General features: G+C 40.0%; 1 protein-coding gene across 5 annotated transcripts; it reads right to left on the bottom strand.

The window, feature by feature from the left end:
• Positions 1-81: 81 nt before the first annotated feature.
• pou2f1b (POU class 2 homeobox 1b) lies at positions 82-24,251 on the bottom strand. 5 transcript variants are annotated; one of them, XM_088315055.1, is made up of 14 exons: positions 24,206-24,251; positions 14,302-14,367; positions 13,814-13,905; positions 10,359-10,538; positions 9,445-9,562; positions 9,259-9,350; positions 8,976-9,149; positions 8,754-8,895; positions 8,505-8,650; positions 7,861-8,040; positions 7,633-7,747; positions 6,113-6,449; positions 5,925-6,013; positions 82-4,777 (listed from the first exon to the last, which is right to left on the bottom strand). In XM_088315055.1, the coding sequence occupies exons 1-14, from the start codon at positions 24,249-24,251 to the stop codon at positions 4,506-4,508; spliced, it is 2,049 nt and encodes a 682-aa protein (XP_088171181.1). In that variant the 3' UTR covers positions 82-4,505. The 5 variants fall into 5 exon arrangements, with proteins under 5 accessions (XP_088171181.1, XP_088171180.1, XP_088171179.1 ...); XM_088315054.1 differs by having other exon boundaries at positions 7,861-8,043; XM_088315053.1 differs by having other exon boundaries at positions 8,505-8,659.
• Positions 24,252-26,717: the final 2,466 nt, after the last annotated feature.

A 26,717-nucleotide genomic window follows, 5' to 3' on the forward strand; every position in this document is an offset into this window, starting at 1 on the left:
CTGCGGACAGCATGTGGACGTTAAAGGGGGAAGGGCGCACATGAAAGAGGTTCAAAGTAAAGTTGCGAGCGCCGTATGACATGACGAACACAGCTTTACACAGACCGGGAGGCAGCGCCGGGCTAGTTACGCCACAATTAGTATATGGTTTGGGGATGCTTGGGCTTACGTGTCTGCTAGCTATTCTGAAAGGCTAAAGGGCCGAATGGGAGGTGTTTTCCGGGACAGCATTTATTTTTTTAACTATGGTCTGGAACGGGATTTTTTTTCTGTATCTGAGTCCGTTTCTAACCTTCACGTATGTGTACTCCAACCGCAAATGGCTGATGAATATTCAACATGAGGGTTTACTTGGACAGTTTCAAAGGTCCACTGTGACGTGTTAATTAAATTCATTGGTCATATGTGACAAGACTATACGTAAACCTATTGGCGGCTTGAAGCTCGTCAGTAAAAATCCATAAATAACGACGCATTAAAAGCCGCAGGGTTCAAAGAGCGGGGAAAATGTATCGTCTTATAGTCCGGAAAATACGATACATTTCAAAATAGAGGGAAAGTCTTTCTCAATTCCTGTTTGGAGGCACAAACTAGATTGAAATAACGTGTAATTTGCTGGTTGTAGCAATTTTGCCCCAATTGTCTTCAAGAAATTGTAGAAAATAGTAATCAACAATCATTTTGGAAGAATCAACCAAATTCTAAGATAAATGAATTATTATGCCCATCCCTACTCCTTATCCAATGTTAGAAAAAGTCAGTGGTGGAAAAAAAAAAAACACAATGGTTTGCAGACTGCATTTCTATACTTTACAATGCTCACTCATTCACATACATACGCCTACCTGTTGGAATTATTAGTAAAGCTTTTCCTACAGGCATTGTTTGAGTCACACCTAAACACATAGGTAGCAATTTAAGCATCTTGCACTCAAAGTGGCCAAAGTACACTGTATTGTCAGTGACAATGCACCTGGCAACCCTAAGCTCAAACAGAAATTAGCGCGTACACACAAACACACACGCTACAATGCAATCATGTCATCTACATAACAATAAGGCATAAATGATAACATTAATCGTCTTTGTCAAACTAAGAAAGCCAGTGATCGTGCCCTCACATATACAAATCAGTTAAAAGGCATAAAATGAAACTAAAAAAAACAAATGATTGTTTAAAACGGCACAGCAAATGAAGCCCAAAATGACTCGACTAAAAAAAAAAAAAAAAAAAAATTATATATGCGCGTGTGTGTAAAAAAATAAACATACATCAGAGTGTCCGCTCTCTTAGCTAGACGACGTGCGCGTCAGAGCGCCTCCCCTGAGCGGAGAGACATTGCCATGTCATTGACTGACGCAGCCAACGCAGATTTGTTTTTTTTTTTGTAATTTTCTTCTTTTTTGGTCTTGAGTTGAAAAAAAAAAAAAAAACACACAATGGGGGGAATTTTTTTGGAGTCATAAACACTACATTCAGTCTGAGTAACATACAAGTTCAAATATAAAATATGCATATCTTACACATGTTTTCATACATATATGTATAGAATTAAGAAAAGAAATTTCTGATTCTTACGTCTTTCCTCAGATAAATATATCAGTAACATCCTAGGGCACCGATGGCGTCCTGTTTGTCTCGCAAATGCGTTCGAATGTCGCGTGACTACAAACGGCAGCAGAATAGAACTGGCCTCCATCGGTGCATGGCGGCCTCAAAGACACAAGCAGCCGTAAGCCGGCCAAGCTGCAAAGAGAAAGGCTATTACTTTGGCAAGAATGATCTCTTCGTCAATCACCAAGAAACCGCCGAAGAGAAAAATTAAATAGTAGTACTAGAATAGCAGTAGTTGTCCTATTATGTACGGTTCCTATGTAGCAGGATAACTTGTGAATGGCAAGCCAAACGTTACTTTTACATTCCACACTCAACACACGGAAATTTTCTAAAAATGTGAACCTTATGTTTAAGTGCTGCTGAGGTATATTCAGTCAAAATTAGTTGACAGAAAAGAAGTACAAAAGGATATCTCGTTGCCTACACGCTCAATGATTTCCTAATCACTGCTATCTTGTTAGTCAGAAGCAGCAGAACAGTGATGCTGTTGTGTGGGGTTTGGTTGAATGCGTGGCACATAACAGTACTCAGCCAAAAAGCTGCAGCGACAAATAGAAGCCAAGCCTGTCTGAGAAAGCTGTGGGGCACTGCAATGCTTACATGCTGGTTTAAATGTTAGCGATGATCAGATCTACCCTATGTGCGCACTACGAATGGGCATTTGACAAAAACTAATTTGAACAATTTATCAATGGTCATTACTGTACCTGATCAGTTATACACAATCTAAGAGAACTCAAATTATATCTTTTTCTTTTTATAGGAAAGGGAAATGCCATTTAGTGGCACAAATAGACTGAATCAATGGCTTCTCTGTTGGTTGCAGCACGAAATGCAATTTAATTTGCCACAGTTGCTTCAGGACATGACTAATCAACACCAATTTCAAACAAACCAATTTTTTCTATTAACCGTTATAAGTTTGTTTTTTTTAAACATTTGAATGCAACAGAAGAATCTCTAGCTGGTGAAATCCCCGTTCCATAGTTTGGACGTACACTTTAGCTAATGTCAGGTTTTCTTCAAACTAGTTGAGAATGAATCCACCATTAAATTTAAATTGCTTTGAGGTACGTTATTTACGATTAATCTGTTTAAATCCAATGCCCATCCTTAGTGTTGACATAGTGGAGCCTACCAGACTTTAGTGCCACAAAGCCTGCTCTTCACACAATGTGCTAATAAAGCTATTAAGAAAACACGGAGGAGCAAGCTGGCATTCCATCCATCCTCTCCAACTGCACCAGATCAAGAAAAGCGGGTGCTGACATTTGTGAACAGCAACTGCAGTGCTCAGACAGGCACAGCCGCTATTAAGGACAACCACTTTGGTTCAAGCTGTTGTTTTATGGCAGAAATATTAGTACAACCCTCCCCTCGAAAAGGAATTTTTCCTGCTTCACAGACACCCAAAAGATGCTACTAAAACGGTTAAAACAGGGCCATCAAATGACTCTGGGAGCAAATGTTAGGGCGAGGCCCAGTGAAATAAAAATAGAAAACAGGTTTGTCATGCTCCAACGCAGCCCTTCCTTTGTTTTTGGTCAATTGTGCTGCCAATTATAACCTATGAAAGACTTTCAAATAAAAAAAAGTAATCTTTGGAAAATTATCAAAATATTGCATTTTTATATTCTGCTGAAAAAAAATGAAGTGAGATTCTGTTCATAAATATATCGCCTAAACTACACCGACTACAATTATTTGAACAAAGATTTTTGGTATATCTTTAAGTATGCAGCCACTCGAACGACCACAGACAAAAGGGAAAAAAAAGGTAATTTCTCTCAAAACAGCTCATCAATCCAGTTTTTTTTTGGTACAGATACTGTGCACAAGTAGATACGACGGTACTACTATTACAAAGAAAAAAGATAGGATATATAAAAAAGAAAATCTATTTAGTCAACATCACCCTGCATTTAGTGTGATGACCACACCTCCTGACAGGTGATCTTTGTTCAAACCGTTGAGCCTTGTGGATCATTTGGTCACTGAAGTCTCAGTGTCACTCTGAGCTTTACACAACACGCAGAGACGTCCGCTATCGGTCTTCAACCACTGTTTCACTCCATGTGTTTTTCAAGCGGTTGAAAGTTTTCAGTAAATTTCCATCAGTGTCTACAATCGGCAACATTTTTAACAAGCGGGGATGCTGTTAAAAGTCAGTGTTTCCAGAAAGAGAAACTCATAGAGACCCAACAGGTCTCTGCGCTCCTTAAAGCAATGATAACCTTTATATCGGCCACTTATTACTTGTTTTTAAAGCCTTACAACCACCTTTTTTTTTTTTTTTAAAAGAGATATTTAAATCTTAACTTATTAGACTTGCAAAGTTGGGAAAATGTAAAAATAAAATAAAAAAACAATTAAATACATTAAGAATATCCGATGAAAAATAAACTGATATGATTCATGTCAAGGCCTGTCCCAAAAAAATGTATAAGTTGATCCCCGTTAGTGATAATAGGTATTATGAGGTTAGTATTAAGTTAAGAGTAAAATCATATTTTTTTTCTTCAGAAAATATGTAAAGTGAGATTGCATGAAATTGAAGGACATATGTACAAAATGTGAGGAGCTTGACAATATTGGGGGAAAATTATCTTCCTGGTTCAAGAAGCCAGTCTCCATTTGGCTACGGGGTCCAAATATCATCAAGATTAAGAGAGGAGAACCCAGAAACAAAAAGGTCAAGCACAACCCTGTGCGGTTGTTTTTTGTTGGTGAAAGCAAAAGGGACTAGATTAAATAATAGATACAATGGAGCGGATGTGTGTTTGTTAATGCAGCGCAGAGCCACAAAAATCAAACGACCCATTTCCTGCCCTGTGTGTGAGGAGAGCAGTGCACAGCTCAAGAAACTGGGCGTTCATTGCAGCCGGACTCACTGCGCCTTGGAGGCAGTGGTAATGGTCGTGGCTTGCACAGGCACAGCGGCCGTGGACACCTGGTGATGGGAGTCGGCGGTGACCTGTAGCCCGCTCGCCCCGGCCGACACCAGGCTGACAGGGTTGCTGGTGAGCAGCGACAGGTTCTGGGGGTTGAGGAAGAGCGGCGTGGTCACCAGGTTGGGTGCGCCGCTGCCAGATGCGTTGGCAAACAACAGGTTGCTGCCATCCAGTGCCGTTATGGGGATGGTGCCGCTTGACGCCAGGGCTGTGGGGACACCGGTGGTGAAAAATAAAGTTGATGTGTGTATAACAAAATTATGACAACTATATCTGAGCACAAGCATTTATATTTCAAAAAGAAATTGGTGGAGTCTCATTCTCAACCACCAACACTTATTTGTACAACTGCAAACTTGAAGAAAATTTATTTTAGTTGTTTCAATTGGACAACAAAGCTATACTAAAGTTTGTGACCTGTTGCTTTAGATATTGCTGCCATAAAGAATTATGGATAATATCCAAGTCATATATAGCCCACAGAAAATAATGCAGAATGAAGTGCAAATCAAAAGAAGCAAGAACATAATCGTGGCAGCCAAACACATGATCGAGGTTAATAAAATGATTAATTGTGCAACCCCATTTAAAAAATACATTTGCAAAGAAGTGAATGCTACAAAATATTAACGATGAAAAAAAAAAAAAAGATTTTTCCCTGAAGTAGGAGATACCTTGTGTCTCTCAGCTGACCTTTTTCTCTGGAACTGTTATTTGCATATTCGTTGATTCTGTATTTTTAAATGAGGCGGGAAGGTGTAGATGTCATTTTAATGAGGTGATTAAATTTATAGTGGGAAAATCCATTAGACACAAATTACAATGACAAGATCGGGTATATTGTCTGTCTGGAGAGGGGGAATATATTTATCTCTATAGCACTATGGTGCAATGTCCTTTCCCTTTATGTAATTTATATAATCATGTAGGGTTCCTTTCTAAACTGTTTTAAATTAATTGATTTTTCTTTATTAATCCATTTAAAGACTTGATCCTCGTGGACACACCAGTAGAAAACCTTGTCCTAAGATATCAAAATGGAATTGTGGCAATAAAAAATCCTTGAGCTGGACTTTGTTTTTTAACTATAATGCACTTTAATGTCGCATTAATCTTGTAAATAATTTTCAGAAAGTCAACTTTACATTAACTGAAAGAGGCAATCACGGGTAATATTTGGTGGTATGTTTTTTAGGGTTCCCCCCAGCCTTTGTCATATTTTCATTTCTCTATCCAAGGATTTTGTGACTATGCTGCATGGCATTTGTATTGATGCAAACATGTATGAAGAGGAATCTGAATAATGCCACCAGTTTATTTACCAGATGCAATATGAAGCACGCGGTAATACGCACCTTGAATTGTGGCGAGCATGCTATTGCTCATGACAGCAGGACTCAGGGCACTGCCAAGGCCACTGGGAGTAAGACTAAGCACAGCCCCACTGCAAACAGAGCGCAGAAAAAAATTCTGTAGATCAGCGGTAAACTACGCAACAAAACCACAGAGGAGATGAGTTAAATCATTGTGAGGAGATCCTAACCCTGGAGGAAAGGAGGAGGAGCTCATTAATCCGGGATTCAGCCCTGCAGCGGCAGCCATGGCCGCAAAACTTGCGCTGGCAGGCAACTGGGCAGCTCCCTGAAACGCCGCGGACAGGCCCGGGGCGGCCACCATCACCTGGCTCGTCCCGAGGGTGGAGCCGATGGATGTTGGGGCCTGGGTGACGATGGCCTGCGCCTGAGTACTGACTTTATTCTCTATGGTGCTGGACTGAACAGACGTCGGGGATTGATTTAGAGATGGAGAGCTGGTTACTGCGGTAATCACGGGTGTGGTGGAGATGACAGATGCGGTGTTTGTGGCTCCGACTGTTGTCCCTAGGAAAGTGGGTCATTAGTGATTATTGGAGTGGGAAAATACAATTTAAACAGTACAACCTCCCAAGACAAAAGCCTTAATCTGAGAAGAAAAATTCCTTGTGTGTTATGCATACTCGGCCAATAAATCTGATTCAAGGTCCAGAAATTGTACCAGAATTTTCACAACGTGTGCACAAATGTATGCAGCCAGCAGTACTGCTCATTCGCAAGTTCTGCGAGAGGCGGATAAAAAAAAATGATCATTTGAATCAGGTGGCCCCATTTTGGGCTTTTTATAGATGTCACATTTTAAAGAACTCCTTCATGCAATTTTATCCAATTGTCTTGAAACTGGGGGTGTTTCATCTAAAGATGTTCAAGATGGAAAAGCAAAAGTTTGTTATTTCGTCGAATCCTGTTGTCGTGCCCACACGCGGTTTCCCATTTTAACTCAAGAAAGTTATCACCCCGGCAAACTAAAAAGTTATTATTAGTTTATTGTGCGGTTGAAAAAACAAAACAAAAGAGAAACAACCCAAACAAATTTTTAATGAAACAGCATTTCCCCAACATCTATTAAAAGATAGAGGCATGTCAGCCGGTTCTCCTCACGAGGGTCGCAGGGGTGCTGGAGCCTATCCCAGTTGTCTTTGGGCAGTAGGCGGAGTACACCCTGAACTGGTTGTTGGCCAATCGCAGACCAATGACTACTCGCGCTCACAATCACAGCTAGGGACAATTTAGATTGTCCAATCAACCTACCATGCATATTTTCGGACTGTGGGAGAAAACCCACGTTGGCATGGTGAGAATATACAAACTCCAAACAGGAAAGCCAGGGTGAGAACACATGCTAACCAGCCGTGCTGCCCATGATGGAGGAATACCTACAGAATGTCTACTCTGAACTCAACACGAGTTTTGAATTTCCTTCCTAATTTTGCCTTATTTCTGGATTTTTATAAGAGGTAATATTTTGTCAAACTGTTTTTTATTCTGATGTACTTCAGTTTCCTAAAATTCCAATTCAAACATTGACAGTATCCCAATGTGCCCATACCCCAAGGTGGCCAGGGCTGCTATGGCCATTTATAGCTGCTTGCAGCTCTAGTTCCAAATGCAATTCAAAAAAGGAAATATTGCAAGCATCAACAAGTGTCACGTAAAAGATTGTGCTTAGTCTTTGGTGTAACACACATACCTGTGAAGGATAAATTGGAGACACTGGTGCTGGTGAGAGGCATCACTGGATTTATAGTCAGCGTGGTGGGTGTGTTTATAGTCGGACTGTTCACCAAGCTTGCTGTGCTGGCCACCTTGAAAAATAAAACTGTGAATAACATCTTATGTCTACATTTGTCAAAAAACAAAACACAAATCTAAAGGTAAACAAGCCAACTGAGACTTTGTTGTACATGCGCTTCCTCACCAAAGGGCTACTGGGTGTAAAGATGGTTTTGATGTGGGTGCCGCCAATGCCGCCTGTGCTCGGGGGGTTTATCCTTTTCTCTTTCTGACGCCGATTGCAGAACCAGACCCGGATCACCTCCTTTTCCATGTTGAGCTGGTCAGCAATCGTGGTGATCTCTTCAGAGGTAGGTTTTTGGTTCTGCTTGAAGGGGGCAAAGGAGCCGGACAATCCCAGTCAGTAGGGCTGCCACATACGATTATTTTGGCTGTCGATTAATCACCAACTGTAGTTGCGATTAGTCGACTAATGGGATCCCATGTAAATTGTGGCCTATCGCACCAGCAAACAGCAGTTATATAAACATAATTAGTAAACAGTTTGAATTCTTTAAGGTATGTACACATTCATAAGATGATAGAGCATTCAACTTTGCAGCTTGTACCAGCATTTGTGAGATGTTATAAACGATGGTACAGCTTAATTTGAAAGCAATACTGTGATGGCGGCGCCGTGATTAGTTGCCTAATCTTGGTAGTCCTACTTGTCAGTAAAACTCACTTGCGACTACCACATCTTTTAACAACTGAATGGCGCCTCCCACCCAGTCTCATTGTTTCAACGAACCATATGCTATATTGCTATGAATACAAGTGGTTTCTAACCTCCTGAAAGCTCTTTTCTAAGGCCACGCGGATGTTGGTTTCAATACTAGTCCTCTTCTTCCGTCTGCGGTTGATCCCCTCAATGCCCATGCCAGGGGAGCCGAGGGCACTGGGGGTGGACAGCCCCTGGTCGGATGTCAGATTCTCTGCACAAACAGCACCGACACAACGGAAGAAGAGGAAGGTAAAGGCGAGGAACTGTCTCGATCACTGCACATCAAATACGTATGAGGAGGTTCAGGGACAAACCTGCATCATTAAGCCACTTCTCCAGCAGCGGCTTGAGTTTGCACATGTTCTTAAAGCTCAGATTCAAGGCCTCGAAGCGAGAGATAGTTGTTTGGCTGAAGTCGTTTCCATACAGCTTCCCCATGGCCAGGCCAACATCCCCCTGGTCACAGGGACGGACATGGAGTGTAACGCAAAGAAATAATAACAGGAACCATAAAATGTAACACACTGGTAAGGTACCTGTGTAAAGCCCAGTTTGATCCGCCTCTGTTTGAATGTTTTTGCAAACTGCTCCAGTTCTTCCAGATCGCTTGGCTCCTCCAGAGTGGGCGTGTCCAGCTGTTTGGGCGGTGTCTGACTGTGGGGCAGTGACTGAATGGGTGTGGCTGTCGTGGTACGTGTTGGAGTTGCAGGCTGTATGTTACAGAGAAAAACAAATATGACGATTACATTTGAAAGAGGGTGCCAAAAGAGGCTATGATACACATATCTGAAAACACACGACGTGAAATACAACACCAACCTGTGATGCAAGAGTGATGCACGGTTGTGTCGGCAGGGGGTTAGCTTGGCTTTGAGGTAGTTGAGTGAGAAGACTCTGCGCTTGCAATATGCCTACACGATGAACAACAACCCGGGGACGGAAGACAATACTAAATCAGTTTCTGTTACTGTCACGCATTTTTTCCCCCTGTGAATGTTTCCTTACTCTGCTGGGCCTGTGGTGTCTGTGAGATGATGAACTGAGCGGGCTGCAGCGGAGTGGCAATCGGGTGGCCGGGCTGCACCAGGACAAACTGGGGCAGACTTAAATTCTGCTGCTGGAGCTGCAGAGAGAGAAAAAAATAACCTTTTTTAACTAACAATATGATAATTGTGCCATTGAGCACATGACATCTATAAGGGATATGTTGAATATTGCAAACTGTTCATTTATTACACGAGGAAATGCATAAAATGAAGAGACTGAAAAGCGTCGCTTTCATTCACCCAAAATATTTTTCCCTCCTGCCACATTGCTCCTTTGTTGATATAAGATGATAAAAAGATGAGCCCCGACACACTGGAAACAATTACAAACACTGCCATATGACCTCGGATTTTTGTGTCACTTGACGTCGTGCTTTCTGTGCATGCATGTCACATTTCAAACGTGTTCCATACACAGAAGTTTCTTTTGTTTTTGCAATGTTAATGAGTACATATAGAACTCAGCTTTAACAAAAAAGAAAATCTGAATGCGGTATTACACCCTTGCAGTGTGAACATGGCCTTAAATGGCTACCATGCTTTGACTAATTCAGGCACATAATGCGTATTACTTAAAAACATTGGTTGGGCTTATTTCCCCTGCAAGGCCTTTCCTGATTTAACACCATACTCCTAACAGTCCCAGTGACCCTTGTATTTCTCATCCATAATGATTTTAAATTGGACCGGCAAATTGGTGCTGCTTTTGAATCCAGCTTTATTTATTCATTTATTTTTTTATTCTTAGGCAGCTGGCTAAGAAGCACTTACGAATCAGCATTCAACAGCAACACAATTTGGCATTTTGAAGCATTACAACAAAAACATGTCAAAATCAGAAGAAAATTGGTTAGAATGGTGATTGTGCCTTACAGGAGATATCTGGATGGGTTGTGACAGGGGTAGCTGGGTAATGGGTGTGGCTGCGGAGGCTGAAATACTGGCCCCAGTGGTGCCATTCTGCTGGTTGGCTGAATGCTGTACGGCCGCAGCCAGGAGCTGAGCCTGTGCCTGGTGGATCAACAGCTGTTGCTGGGCTGGGGTGAGAGTAAGCTGGGGAAGAAAAGAACAACATAAAAAAATGCACCAAGGGAGAATTGAAGGGTATAAAACAGGGATGCCGAAGTCTGGACCCCAGGAGTCCCTATCCAGCCTATTTGACATGTTTCCCTCGTCCACCACACCTGATGCAAATGATCAGCTCATAAGCATGCTTTGCAGATGCCTGATAATGATCATTTGAAACAGGTGTGTGTACATTTTTGATGGAAGGGAACAATGAATTGTTAACCACGTGCTGTTTTGTACAGACACTATTTTTTTAATATTGAAAATAGTGACCATCTTGCACTGATCCGCCCTTTTATTTTTTAACATTTTGATTGAAGCAAATGCAGCTTTTTGGAAGTGCTACTTTATGGCTAACCTCTTCTGAATAGTTTTCACTGAGAAATCTGTCGTATTCAAATATTACTTTCCTTGTGCGAAGTTTGTTGATTTTTAAAGATATATTGAAATATTATTAATAAACCCAGGCCTGTGTAAAAGCTACAGGTGTAACTCTCAAGTCCTTTTGAAATTATGTTTCTATCGGCCACAGGGGCTGAGATATTATTTTGCAGGTATTGAATTTCTGGTAAAACTTTTTAGAGGGTGATTCAAAAGTTGCCCATAAGTTTTAGAGGGATGTTTCGCCAAGTGCTTTAGGCCTTACTGGGTTAATGATCGTGGGAGAGGCTCCTGTCACTGTTTGAGGGAACGTCATCACTTCACACAGGCAAGTGCCGCTGACTGGGTTGCCAGGTTGGCGTTTATGAATGAATGAATAGTTCTTGATTTCCTCCCAAACAAGGCAAATTGCGTTAATATGTAGATATCCAACTGCAAACGAGATATGAGATGACTTGTCAAGTCATGAAGCTCAAGTCAAAGTCGAGTCTCTTGGACACCAAGTTGAAGTCAAATCTTTCCCAAGTTTTTGGCAACCAAGTCACGACTCCTATAAATGGCAACCCGAGTCTGACTGGGGACACGTCATGTAATTTGAGCCCCAATCTCTCATAAATAGCAGTTTTAAATGTCAAAGCAAGACAAAGGTGACTAGGCAGGTAAATGGGCGCAAGTGCAAAAGTGAATGATGTCACTCAAATTAAAAGGCACAGCAATATTGCTTCCATCTATCCAGCCAACCACACTTTGCAACTAACATGGTAGGCATTGGCTGTGAAACATAGCCACCGAGCCAAGATGTGGTTAACCTGCTGAGACAAAACATGTTTTGCTTGAGGAAGAATTCAGAGACCGTCTTTGGGCCACAAAGATGGAGCAGGCACATGGGAAAAAGGCAACACTCGCCTTCTAGCAACAGAATAAGGGCAAGCAATTTCACTTCTGCCAGCCGTATGGCCACACACCAGGTGATGGAGGCAAAAGGCCACTTACTCCTGCAATCGGTCCTCCAGCCAACATGAGCCGGGTTTGAGGCAACGCGCTCTGCTGGCCAGAAGTGGAAACAACACTTCCAGAGTCTTTCGACTTCAACTAGTGGATGTTTCAGATCACGTATAATTCAGATTACAAATTTTGAACCATCTACCAAATGATAATTTTTTTGGTGATGTCTCAAGTCTGTGTGAGGGAGAGGTTTTCAAGTCAAAGAAAAAGTGCAAGAACGAGCACTTAAAAATGTGCCGCAGCCTTTTGAGACAAGAGAAGGGCAAGGGAGGGGAGGCGCCGCAATTGCTAATTAAAATAGCTGTTATGCGGTGCATGTAAATCCTGCATAGATTTGCATATTCCCTGCCATCTGTTTCCGGGCAACGGCAGGAGCAGGTAATTAGCATACAGGCTTGATTAATCTGCCTTGTTGCCTGGCGACGCCAAAGGAGATGGGGCTCATTTAAATGAGCTTGTTCTGCCTGTGTGTATACATGAGCGCCGAAGAGCAAACCTCTTCAAACGCAACTTAAATTCCTTCCACTACAGCGGTAACTCTTTAGTTGAAACCAGTCCCTTTCGTGACACTGGGTGACTTCAAGTTGTTATAATTTCATATAGGGCAGAAACGGGTCCTCGAGTAACTCGGGTACCTTGGGTCAAAAAATATTTTTTTCTGCCTCAAGTACCCGCTTATTTACGTGTACACTGTCAAAAAGAAGAAGCCAAGCTAAAACCAGCAACAATTGCTCATGCCGCGCATGACAGACCAACGTGGTAAGAAGCCCACCTACAAAATAAATCTTACCTTACCAAATAATATTATGTAAATCAATGCCTTTGCACGCTTTTATTTTAAAGCGGATGTCCCATATAACGCCTCTTATCAACCACGGGTCGTTGTCCTGAAGTAACATTTAATCGCTAAGGGCTCTTCTAAGAAAATGAAATAAAATAATCATGACGCTGACCCTGTATTGTACCGCACCCATTGCCAGCATTTAGCAACAGCGCTAGTGTTAGCGGCTAGCCAGTTATCTGCTAAACAACCAAGACAGCCAAAGTCGTCCGATCAGAGCCGGTTTTTAATAGACGTAAATGACTCTGAACACTTGGATGCGGACAGCCTGAGACAGTCGCCCTTCCTACTGATTACGTTTTAACAAACCAGGATTACTCAAGTGTGTTTTTTTTAACCGGCAACAATCGCTAAAGGAGTTGTGACGTCACGTTCTCCCGCAGACAAAAATATGGGGAGAGATCTGTGTAAAATCTCAGTCATGTTTCAAGAGAGGAAAATAGGATGCTACTATGCAAAGTTGAAATTTGGGTATTGAATGTGACTATCTCAAAATGAAAAGCAGTTGGTCGGACATCAAGTGGAAATATGTTTTTTTTTTGGTCTTCTGTATTTATAGCCAAGCAAAATAATATACATTTTTATCCGAATACTCGGTTCCTCGCTAAAATTTTCAGTAGGATATCCAAATACCAAAATATTTGATCGTTGCAGCCCCTATTTCGATATTCATCAATAATACTTTTAAATAGTTAGGGAATAATTTGAATGTTTTCAAACAAACCTCCCAATGATAACCATTTAAAAAAATAAATAAGCAATGTAGTTTGTGTTAAAATGCACTGCTCCAAATTACTATGCACGGCAATCAACGGCTTCAGACAACAATCGGACCTCCTGTCTATATAAGGCCAATTTCAAGGGAGCGCATTTTGTGAATCTAAATTGTAAATTATTATTTTGCTTGTACTTTATATATTGTTTGCTTGTTAAGTTTATTTTTATTTGTATGGTAAGCACTTTGATACAGATGGGATTGGGGGTTTTTTCCCATAAATTTCACTACAGCTCATTCAAATCTGATTTTTGTTACCTGTTGGAGGAGGGCTTGTGCGTGTGCATTGGTGATTGCACTTGTGGTTGGCACAGTTGGCCTCTGAAAGTCCAATCCATTGATTGTGATTCCTGCGGATAGAAACACAGACAAATCAGATATCTGGTGGCTTTAGAGATGCCTTTGCTTTTACAACAAATGATGAATATGAGAATGGAAAGCCACAATGAAAAAGAAGAATCGCTGCATGGCTGGAGACATCTGATGTCAGACCCTAAGCATCACCCTGCTTTGGTCTAATTTATCAAAATATCAACACCAGCATTTCATTGTAATGTTCATACAAAAAATAAGGATGAATCAATGTCATAAATAATTTGTTGCATTGGCACTACGCAAAGAAGTTGGTGTAACATTCTAACACTGCTTTGAAAGTCATGAGCTGTTAGGCAACTGGAACAGGTATGAATAAAAGACCTGTTGAAAGTCAAGGAGCAAAGGAAAGGAATGATGGAAAGGTCACTTACCAGTGTTCCTGTCACCACTTTCCATTGCACATTTAGTAGTTTCTGACTGATGATTCACTTTCACATCTGAAAGAGGGAGAAAGAAGACAACATAAGTATCCAGTTCAAACACAATATAATAATTCTCTTTCAATTTCTAATTGAATGTATTTTGTCTCGGCATGATGTAACAAATGCAGCCCAAAACCACAAAGGACAATTTGCAATGAAAAAGCAATACGTGTGACAGTTGTGTCTAAAAACTGTCAGGTTAGTGCTTTTCTTCCCTATGGGAATCACTACGAACAATTAACTATCAGAGCCCCATTAATTTTTTTTTTTTTTAAAAGCACAAAAAACAAAAAAACTCACCAACGTAAGCTCCACCTGTGGTTTCAAGCATGGTTGCAGTGACTATTGACGAAAAAAAAAAAAACCTCTGTCGGGCTAACCCCCTCCCCTCCCCTCGACCGAGTGTCCGGTGCGATGCTCCTCCCACTGCTCCTTTCCCTCCTGCTAACAGCGATCAATAGCGGCAGTAGCGCTTCACTGAGTAACACTGGGATACGCACACTCGCAACGTTTACAGGACTTAAGCAAACAAAATCTCTCTGTCTCTCTCTCTCCCCCTGTTGCTCCACCCCCCCTCTCTCTCTCACTCACTCGCCCTCTCTTTTTCTCTCACTCTCTCCCTCTCCCTCCCTCTCCTTCCCTCCATTATTTTATTTTATACTGTTTTTAGTTATAAGGGGATATAAATTCTGGCGGGTAGCAAAAGTGTAAGCCCAACCAATATTATGGCATTTAAAATAAAAGTGTATCATACACTACTTAAGAATGTTGGGTATTTTGTCTAAACCGATGCGATTAATCGTGATTCATCACAAAGATCTCATTCCATTGACTGCGATTAAAAAATTTTAATTGTTTCCCAGGTTTAGTTGAATCATGTTTTGGTCTTGTACAAAAAAAAAAACGTGATTTCAGATATTACCAAAATATTTGTGATTTATATTGCCCCCGCCCTCATAATGGAACAGCCCACTTCTATAGATCTCAAATTTGCGATTTAAAGTTGTCCCAACATTAAGTACACAAAGTTTCATTCAAATAAAAAAAATGTAATTGCTTAAAATTGTATTTATTTTTTTTATTCGATGAATCTCTGTTTTACAATTACACCAAAAATAACTTCAATTGTTTAAAATTAGCTGTGTGATTATGACAAATGATGTGACAAGGCTTTGTTAGCTATGGCATATCAGTTGTGTATAGGATTAAAGTTGAGTCATCAAAAAGGCTCCCCTGTAGGTAATCAGCGAGAAAAGACCTGACAACGAGTAATATTATAAGAACGGCGAGGCCACTGGTATGTGATGACTATTATTTCTTGAGTCTTTGAACTGGAATTTCTAATTGTTGTATTTAATTGTTGAAGAATGGATAATGCTTAGTCTAAGTAGAAACTACACAAAATTGCTCAATTGACTTTGGATTTTGACAGTCATTCCATCAATATGATAGACTCGAAATTGGTTGATATTTTGCATTTTATGCAAAATGGGTGATCGACTGGAATGTCATAATTTGCGCAACCTATCAATGACGTCAATGATCGCATCCACAAAATAAGACATTAAAAACGAAACCTCGTTCAATCGTCGTACTGTCTTGCCATATAGTAGATGCACATAAATCCAAAGCTAAACTATTTTTAGTCTCGTCACGTTGCGGGACTGGAAAGACTGCGCTAGGAGGCGGAAGTTCCATCTCGGTGCCCTTGACCGTGCAACACAAAGTAATAGAGTGTGTGTGGGTTTTTTTTGGGGGGGAGACCATTTTATTTACATAAAAAAAGAAAAAAAAATAGCTACACTATGTGTGTTATGCATTTTATTTTAAACTCAACCTCTTTAATTCAAAATAGCATTCATCACTCAGAGTACATAACGCAACTCCGGGCCAAGCACAATCAGCAAATTATACGAGGATACCGAACATGTGTTGATCTATTCACTTCACATATAAAGTCAATATCGTTTGCGTAGCTAGAACCGAATCTGTACAGCACCCATGCCAGGTAAAAGTAGAAATATATTAAGCATTGTGTAATTGTCTGTTTTAAGCGCCGTTTTTTTGTATTTTGTATTAATTGAAATAAGTAAACTTACACAACTGTTAAAGATTATAATTTATTGAGATGCGTGTGTATATCTAATGACAGTTTAAGGATTGTCTGTGTTATTAAATGTTTTATGGGTTAGGTAACATGGAGTATGTAACTGATTTATTCACGTTATTTCCTGTTAGGAAACTTGTTTAGAATTTAGAACAACTATGTGTTCGATGTTGGCACTTCCAGTGTATGCATGAAAAAAGTTTTGCCTTTCTTGATGGAATGAAACAAATGACAAGTGCAGCGGGCGCACTCCACCCCGAGCTGCCTTTTCCAACTCTATAATGATGCATAATCAGTATTCAGCTGATTAAAGCCGTATGCAAATCTTTCGCCGCCTCGTTAGAAATGCAAGACTTTGAAGTCCTGCGAGTGACGCATTTCACACCGGGACGAAATGAAAGCTTTCTGCATAATTTAAAGTCGCCTATAAATATTTATCGGCTCATTAGCATATTAATTGGATGTCTTTTGGAGGACGATAGGAAAAAAACAGGGAATAAGGAGGACAGTGAGGCGCTGCAGAAGGAAGGGGAGCGCACAGCTAAAAATTAATTAGGTAAGAGCAGGTAAAGGCTGAAGTTATCCCAGACAGCAGTGTAAGGGCCTGTCGGCAGACTATATTCATGGAAGGGCGGCTGCTGAGAATCCACAGACCCCGGGGATAGTTGGTGTTATGACGACGGCTGCAGGGATGTGAGGGTACTCAGTCAGTCGGAAAGAAATAGCTTTGCATTAATACAACACAAGCATGTCATTACTTATAGGACCCCCTGTGGCTCGAGCATTCCACAGCAAGTGGGTGGCAGACAGATTGCTGCCGATGTTTATGAAGTGGTTGGGAGGGTAGATTAGCATATTTAGATTCACTTTTACGTTTCATTAGTGTTTCACTTTTGAGGATGCTTTGAATTGAATTCGTTTTAGCCAATGTTAATAAAGTGGGGGAAGCGCGTGAGTGTGTGTGTGTGTTTGGTGCTGGGGATGGGAGGGTGTACACATGTGTCCAGTGTAGCCCCAATGACTGGACTGGAATGTGTGTCCCAGTCCACAGTGGGAGGAGTTTAGCAAGTAAAAGCTTTATTCAACTTCTTCACTGATCCGACCTAGCCCCTGCATTTCAACACAGACACTTTTGCATTTTTGTCAAAGATTGTTAAAATTGTATGTTGGTAAATTGTTTCTTAGAAAATTTACATTTACATGTACATTTCTGTCAGTGCTTCCCAAACATAACTGAGTCGCTGCACACATCCTATATTTGAAAAATAACATGGCACACCACCCAAAATATTCTCACAAAAAGTATATAAAGCGAAACCCCACATACGCCCAGTTCAGCATTCTTATGTTATTTAGAATAATATGCCAGCTCAGACATGGGCAAACTACTGCTGCAGGCCATGTTTTTTAATCCAGTCTGCCTAACTTGGCCCAAAAAAAAAAAGAAAAATCCAAATCATTCAATCAAAATGTGCAATGCCTGTGTTTCCCCAATAGATTTTTGGGGTGTGAGTGCAGTGTGTCGTCAAGCCACTCCAACTATCTTTCTGCTCAAAAGAAAAGCAATGACGTCGTTCCCTCAAACAGGGCGCAGGCTATCACACAAACTTAAAGGTCTGAAAGCGAGCGAGATTTGCCTGCCACCGCCAAATAAATCCACTTTATGAAGTAGATTGTAGCAAAGTTAGCACGCTTTGGTTGAGCGTGAAGGGGTGCGTTTTTCCGTGCAACGCCGGCCGCGTTGTCCACTTCTACCCGGCGCTGACACTGAGAGGTCCATCTAACCCCCACTGAATTTTGCTGGAAGGTGTGCGGCTATACATAGTTACAATATACTCAAATATTACCACATTCATAATTTTATACAGGTGAAATGAGCAAAATCTTGGAAAATTTGGGTCGGGTACATTCAAATAATACATTTTAGCCTCACTGAAGGCGGAAAGGCGAGGAGAGGACTTGTATGAACGGGTGTGTAGATGTCGCATCTTGCATATTTATTGAAAAAAAAAATTCCTAGCAGCTCTGTCAAATTTTAGATCCCAATGTGGCCGGCAAGTCAAAACGTTTGCCTGCCCCTATGCTAGCTAATACGATTGGAAAGCGTAATGTGAAGGTGGTTTGTGTGGAATAATTTAACTAATGAACATGGTAATTTATCTGTGGCGGTTGGAAGTCTCGCATCTCCATTTTCAAAAAAGAAGAAGAAAAAAAACCCCAGCATGTTCATTGAGCCTTTCACGTTGCATAGTCAAAGAGGACAATCATTTTCAACAATGTAGATTAGTCGATAATCGTCAAGAATGACAGACACACATCAGCGAAAAAACACCGTAACCAAAATGGCCACATATTCAATGTTTTTTTTCGGCGCGGTTGAGTCAAAATTGAATCTGACCACCCTCGAGTGAGTGCATACATTTTAACGCTCCCTCCACTGCAGACACTGTATTAGATAATGCTGTTAAAAGTCAACACCTTTTTCAGTCTTCTATAGTCCCCCGCTTTGTGTTTGCGCCGAGTGCTTTGCAATTGATCACGGACCGCAGATGTGCATGATGTTTCATTCATACGATATTTCAGGGTTGACGCCAGTATGGGTTCCACTTATACATATTTGGTTCACGTCACACATCACCATCCATCAACACCAGTTTGTCATGTGTGGGTTATTCCAACCAGGGGGAAATCAGGGAGAAAACCGCATGCCGCTAAGTGCAATTGAAGGCGCTATCAACAGTCACAGTTCATTCTTGGTGAATTCGGCTCACAGTTGCTGATTCTAACCCACAAACCACGCGAAGCACCTTAGCAGATATATGTACTGACTGCAATGAAAACACTCTACTGTGTGTGTTGGGAAATCGAATGCATCACACAAGACAGTTGACAGATGCTTCGGTTGTTTGAATAAGGCATTATTGGAAGAGATCTTGAGGTTTCTAGATTATTCTGTTTTTTACCACCAATCCATCCAAACCACATCTTGGTACACAATATAGCCTTTTGTTTAACATGGCTGATGTTCACACCATGTGAGAGAGACCGCAAAAGCTGAGTGCACATAGTATTTCCGCAGGTCAATCAATGCAAGAAAGAAAAAGACTGCAGCGGAACAATGCATGGGACAATTACCATGCACAGAGAATTTTAAATGGCTCTCTCATTAGCACAGTTATACGACAGAGGCTGTCAGCGGTTAATGCTAGCAAAGAGATTCACGAGACAGAGACCAAACCTAATTAGTCCATCCACATTCTCCTCAAGCCCCTATAATCTACATCATACACATGGCATACGTCAAGAAAACGTGTATATGTCTGAGCTGTGAGCTGACTGTAAAACATGCTGGATATTATAATAGCCAACTTTAAGCTTGAGGGAATTAAATGTTCAAATCCAGGCTGTGGGGATCCTGTATAGAGTGTGTGTTTTCTCTTAATTCTTGTGCGGGTTTTCTCTTCCTCCCACAATCGCAAAAATATATTTCCAGGTTTAATTGAAGACTAAATTGTACTCAAATACGAATGTGTGTGTCTCTTCCTCAAGGCCAGCTGGGAAAAAATACAATCCCCCTGTGACCATAATGAGGATAAGCAATATAGAACATGGATGGCTGGAGTTAAACAATGTAAAGAAGTTTGGAACCCAAACAAACATTTCTAGAAAAATCCCAGCTGGCACTAAAACTTCAGACCGGCGAGCAACAGTTTTGTTTGGCTTTTTGGGGATCCCACCACAGCAGGGTTTTAGTGAGGGGCAAAGAGGAAAAATTAGATGGCAATCATTGAAAAGCGGATCAGAATTAGCTGTCCATGTGTCCTGGCTACTTCCTATTCCCCCCCAAAAAAGACTAATTATCATCGCAATAACATAAAAATCAAAACATTACATATGGAACTTAGCTGGCTGTGTAAAGGAATAGCTCGTTTTGTTGGCACATAAATGAGACTCAGATAAGCATAACAAGGAGTTATCTGTTCACTGCACAAGCACACAACTGTTACTCATTACGATTTTCGCCCGCTGTGGCGGAGAAGCTTGCACGACTGGAGCTTTCTCTGTACCTTTGGGAAGCCATGTTCTGAATTTATTACCAGTGCTGATGCATTATTCATAACACCCTTGTTTACATCAATGAATATTCATGACGCAACTACAAGGCTGGAATCAGGGTGAACTGTATTTCTGATTAAATTGGGGGGGGTGGGAGGATGCAAATTGATTTCTTATCTGATGCAAATATTCAGGAGTTTAATAAGTCGCTTGTACTTTTTTAGGGTGCATATGATTTCATGCAATAAAATTAGTCAGAATCAGGAGCAGGGGTACCTCAAAGGTCCAATGTCTTTAAATTCTACCACACTTGACAGGAGGCATATGCCATTAGAGAAACCATCACAATACGTGATGTCATCAAATCATGGTTGAAATGCATATCACGAGACCTGCTTCAGCCAACATCAAAGGATTAACTGTATGTTTGGCTTGTTGCGACACTTTTTGGTTTTTTTAAGAATGCAGTCAATAGACCAAGAACGTAATAAGAATAATGTGACTAGAGAATGATATCCATTGGAAGTTAATGAAGGGTTTAAACGGGATTGTTATTAATAATCACAATGGTAAATTTAGCTACGAAAGTTAACCAAAGTGGAGCAGCATCATTGAACGTAAACTTCCATTGGTTGTATTGATATTGAAATTTTGAAAAATCAGAACTCTAAAATAATTCCCTACCATGACATAAGTATGTCAATTATTTACTAATTTTTTTAATAAGTTAATAGTGTAATAATCCAAATTTAAATAAAATACAGTGAATCAGGAGGAGACAAGCTCCTTTCAATACCCTGCTTTGACTTGCAAAGACTGCATATTTTTTCTGCCTGCACGCGCGTGCGCACGCCCACACGCATGCAGCAAGGGGTGGGGAACGTTTCCCTATCGGTCCTCTAGGCGCCACACAAAATTTATGAAAAAACATGCAATATATATTAGGCTTGCTCGATTATGAAATAAATATTAATCAGATCTATTTTACTAACAATTGAAATCAGGATTATTGAAACATTTTTGTACAAAAAAATGATAAACAGAAACAATATTAAGACAAATATAATTCATTTTATCTTAAAATAAAAAAGTACAAATGTATATATTCAAGTATGAATTGCCATAGGACTGTGCTAATATCTAAATTTCAATCGAACGCACATATTTTTAACTCAAACTATACTTACTATAGTATTAGACATTGTAAAATGAGTACTATTTTAACAATGATTAATATACATTTGTTGAGTGTAATAAGTGTAGTGTATAATCGTAATCAAATTTAGATTAATTGCAAGGCAGATAGGGAGGTATCAATACATACTATCAAGAAAGGACATTTTCAACACTATTTAATTCAAATGGAACAAATATCATCACGACTTCCAGACTTTAGTGACACACATTTGATTTTTTTTTGTCATGACAGGCCATGTTAAAAACAGCTAAAGTAAACGCCCTCCCACAAATAGTGTTATTTTTTTACCCATCCTCCATTACTGACATTAACAATAAGAAAACGAAATGCGTTTTCGAAATCTTTCTGTACCACTAAAATGGTACAAGATGGCAATTATCTAAAGATAAATTAGTCTCAAATAAGTGCAAAGTGATGCTTATTGACTTCATATTTACTCAAAGCTAAATTAAAAAATATTTAAGACATTTGTTTGTAAGAATACTGTTTTAAAGTATGATTTAAAATCATATTGAACCGAGTCTAAGCGGTTCATATAATTGACTGATGGATGTTTTAGAATAATATTTTTTATTTGAATGAGAATGAGAACAAGAGAGATTTGGAAATGCCATTAGTTTGGTTCTAGCCTCTCCCCAAAATGTATTTCAGTCAGGAAATGTCTACCGTAGGCACTTGAGAAAAGAATAATACAGACATACGGGTAACATGCAATAGGTTTGCAGTAAGATAAAGCGATATAAACCATTTTCCGAGAGGATTAAAAAAAAAAAAAATCATACCTGTGAGTACGTTTACATTGTCTGTCTACATGTTTTCCTCCAACATTTGCGAGGATTAAAAAAAAAAAACATACCTGTGAGTACGGTTACATTGTGTGTCTACATGTTTTGCTCCAACCCTTGCGCTCAACATTCTTTGCCCGTAGGGTTCTAACACCATGACACAAATTCTACGCCGTCTACAGACTTTGCATTGTTTGTTAGCATCAAGCTAACCCGACTTTTCTCAGGAAATACATGTAGTTGTATTTTAATATTTAGTTGGACCGTAATCTCCAAATGGGAGAAGCAATAGATGGCTTGAAACCTCTTTTCTGTCAAACCTGATTGACATTTATGTCAAAACAACGGCTCATATCAGGAAAAATCCACAGGCTGGGCCATTTGTATCGAAAGGCAACACTGTTCTTGTGTTCTGTTGGTTTTCTACAGCCCACAGGCCCTAGGTTGACCACCCCTGCAAACAAATAAAAACATTACCTCCTGGACAACTATTTTTCTAATCTATCTGAGGAGAAACGTCATACTTAAGTTTCAAGTTTTATGGAGTTAAATAAGATGAGTTCCCCACTTTAAACAAACAACAGAAAACACAGTTTCATCAAGCTGCGTCTTGCCCAGTCATGAAAGCCCCAGTGAACAGTTAAGAATGCCCTGGCTGCCTGTTATTATTATGCCTTTCCGGGAAGTGGGCCTCACTACTGCCCCAGGGTGGGGAGAGTGGAGAGGGGAGAAGGAGGAGGGGTTGGGGGTTTGGGTACAGGTACTCTCTCTATACCTGTGTGTAGAGACAAAGGTGCCGCCAAAAAGTCTGTTTTAGACCTTTGGAAAACGGACCAAAAGCAAGGTGAAGCGTTAACTGCCCGAAAAGTGTGCAAAACAGTGCAAAACAATTCTCTCAAAGGAACCGCGTTTACTTCCCGTTTAACAAAAACCAGTGTGTTAAAAGACACACAACCGAATTCGGAGCCCATTCCTCGGTTTGTTGTTGCCACCGCTCGATGAAATCTGCTCAACGCCGCACTCGGCTCAAGCAGGCCCCGCATGAATAACACAACAGGCTACTGTAGCTCCATACTGCGCCGAGCACAAAAGGATGGAGGAAAAAAAGGGAAAAAAAGGAAAAAGAACACTGAAAGTGACCAGGTACGAATCGCACGACACGAAAACATTGAACTGATGTTTTATTTCAACTTGTAACAACAGAAGCAGCCCGGCGCTCGTCTCTTTAAAAAAATGAATATGCAAAGCTGGTTCAAAAAGCACCGCACACCGTTTGCCATCAACACAAAGCCTAGCGCTTAGCATTCCAGGCTAACGCTAGCTCGCTTGCTCGCCATTGCAACCTAAACGCGGATATTATTGCAATACAGAAATGTGTCACACGTGGACGCGGCTTAGTGTTTATTAATAAAATATGCTAAATTGTGTTTGTCGACAGAGGTATGAATATGTAGCGGCTGTACAGGCGCCTAATCACACAAAAGGGGAGGCATGTTTCTCCGTGTAATTTGTCGTCGAACGGCCAATAGCTCGTTTCCTGCTATGTCAAATTACAGCTGGCTAGCATTTCGAGAGATGGATCAGAGAGGTCTTTATCGCCCCGTGCCGTGAAGTCGACGTTCGCCCTCCGCGTGTATATTAGTTTCTCGTAAATTGTAGCGGCTGTTTGAATATGAGTATGAATATGTAAAATGCGGTAATCATTACCTGCTCCTGAACTCTCATCTTGACTCGCTGCTCCTCCGTCCGCCATTTTGAATATTTAACCCGAAATTCCCAGCCCTGCCTGGTGGGCGCGCGCACGCGTACAAGCACGCGTTATCCGTACAAAGTAAATACAGGAGCGACTGATTTACATACATAAATAGTTAGATATTTTCCTTTTCTATGTCTTGTACAAGTAAAGAACAAGTCGGTTCAATTAGTTGACAGGATAGGATCTATTTTTCACCCTGTATTTTTCTTATTCGGTAATTTGAGTAAAAAGAAAAGTCATGTATAAAAGCCGCTTTCACTACTCAGGGACTACATTGAAATTACATCTTAGGATAATTTTTTAAGGTTAGGGTACTATTGTTATACTTTTCTAATAAAACACAGGTGTCAAAACCCAAGGCCTGGGGGCCCCAATCTGATCCACCAAGTCATTTTATGTGTCCCGCGAAAGCTAATCAAAAATGCCGTCTTCTGTGATGCGTCCTAAAATCTACCAAAATTTCACACTGTCATTTGTTCCCAAACATCCTTATTGAACTATCCAAAAAAATATTATGCTGGACTTCTAATTTCCAAATTAATTATCCATACATGTGTTGCATACTTTTCTTAGGGAAAATGTAACAACAAAAATTTGTTTGACGCTCCTGCTAATAATTGTTAATTAAAAAGAAAAAGTTCAATTTTAGCTTCTCTTTCTATTAACACTTTTTTTCATCCAGTATACTATTTATCCTGTTCAGGGTCCCACTCCAGCAGACTTCAGGTGAAAGGAGGATTCAACCCTTTACTGATCTCCATTCAATGCCTAATTAAATTGTAAGTGATCATATTAAAACATGGGAATGACGTAACAAACCTACATATTTTAAATACACATTTTAACTATACATTTGAACATTAAAAAAATGTAAATGTGCAATTTTTTTGGGGGGGGGTTATCTTAGCCCTATGCACTTTTAACTGTGTTTATGCCACCTCAGATATCCTGTACATATGTTTAAAGTACTTTATAAGTGCTAGCTATTGATAGCTACACCTTTATATTTATATTTTATATTGACACAAGCATTTAGGGTATTATTGATATAATATTGATCTTGTTTTGGCGTTTCTATATGGATCTGTGTGTATGCAGCATTTCATTTTTGGGGGAATATACAAGGAAGTTTTATTGTGCCGTGTTTTTACTCTGCAATGACAATAAAGGTGATTTAGATGTCATGCCTTGTTCCGCCTATTGTCTCATCATCTATTGACATAGTTAGTTACACATGATTACCACCCATCACATGAGATTATCATAAATCACCCTCTGGATGTTTTTTTTTTTTTGCCAGCTGCAGGGAAATTTCTAGAACTGTATTTTATGAGATTTTTAAACTAGAAGCGCACAGAAAGACCATTACAATCACTTAAAGTGACCAACAACCCTTCACAGCAGTTTTAAAAAATATCCATTACACAATTACATACTGGATGTTTGTTCGAGATGATAATTATTTAAGATATATTGTATTCAATTGAAAAAAAAATAGATAAGCATATTTAATAATGTACTAAAATAACACAATGTCAAATGCTAAATATTATTATGTTGCTTTTTCCCCTGTTAAAGAAATTTAAGTTTTTCCCGTTTCAAACCTATGCTTACAGGTCAGAAGGTCACAAGTGAACATGTACCTCTTTGTGATTCAGTGTTAACAGAAGTGCCTGCGCTGACAGGAAGCCACAAAACAGATGCACATCTCAAACTGTTTAGAACAGTAAACCGGTCAACTCAAACTTAGCAGAAGTGTGAACCAAAAGATGTCTTGTAAGCTGAAACTGTTAGACGGGTGTGATAATGTCTGAGCCTTCAAGTTTTCCATTCTGTATGAGTTGCATATTCAAATTGCTTATGCTGTGATGCAAATAAAAAACACACAGGAGCAGGAAGCTTCAGCTTTTTCTGCAGGCCTTCTCAGAGGTCCGGAGGACTGCTCCTCGCGAAGGACAAAGACAATCTTGGATGGTTAATTCATTTGTTCAGGCTTGTTTTTATAGCAACATCCCTGACATCCCCCCCAAAAATAATTATAATAAAAATTCTGTAATTTGTTTGAAAATTTCCCTTTATTATACCAGAATTATTGACACAGCATGGTACTATGCGACATGATAACAAATGATCCAATAACAATATATTTGCTATCAATTTATGGTACCTTTTCTATGTTGTCAACAAATATTATAATAGTATAGCAGTAAAATTAATCTTTCCTCTTGTATCAAATTGCAAAATATTGAAATTGGTTGTATTTTATTTCATTTCATCCCCATTGACTCGTTGAAATCACAGTGATGTGTGTTATGTCTCAAATTAACCGGAATGTGTCTGAATTTTAGAGACAGTAGATGTCTAGAGAATAAGTCACCAAATATGGTTTCCCATCCTCTTACTGTATATCTTGAATTTCCATTTTCTCTAGCATCTTCTTTTATATTGAAGACGCCAAAAACC

The sequence above is a fragment of the Idiotropiscis lumnitzeri genome, chromosome 14 (genome assembly GCF_059441095.1).
Source record: "Idiotropiscis lumnitzeri isolate Australia: NSW breed Sydney's pygmy pipehorse chromosome 14, RoL_Ilum_1.0, whole genome shotgun sequence".
Taxonomy (NCBI): domain Eukaryota; kingdom Metazoa; phylum Chordata; class Actinopteri; order Syngnathiformes; family Syngnathidae; genus Idiotropiscis; species Idiotropiscis lumnitzeri.

Bases quoted from the DNA above. Each gene is read 5' to 3' on its own strand.
- pou2f1b (XM_088315052.1), bottom strand. From the start codon at position 24,251: ATGGCGGACGGAGGAGCAGCGAGTCAAGATGAGAGTTCAGGAGCAG. The intron at 9,351-9,444 runs GTAAGGAAACAT...TTCATCGTGTAG, and splicing joins GACACCACAGGCCCAGCAGA to GCATATTGCAAGCGCAGAGT. The intron at 6,450-7,632 runs GTATGTGTGTTA...CCACTTTCCTAG, and splicing joins CTCCAATTTATCCTTCACAG to GGACAACAGTCGGAGCCACA.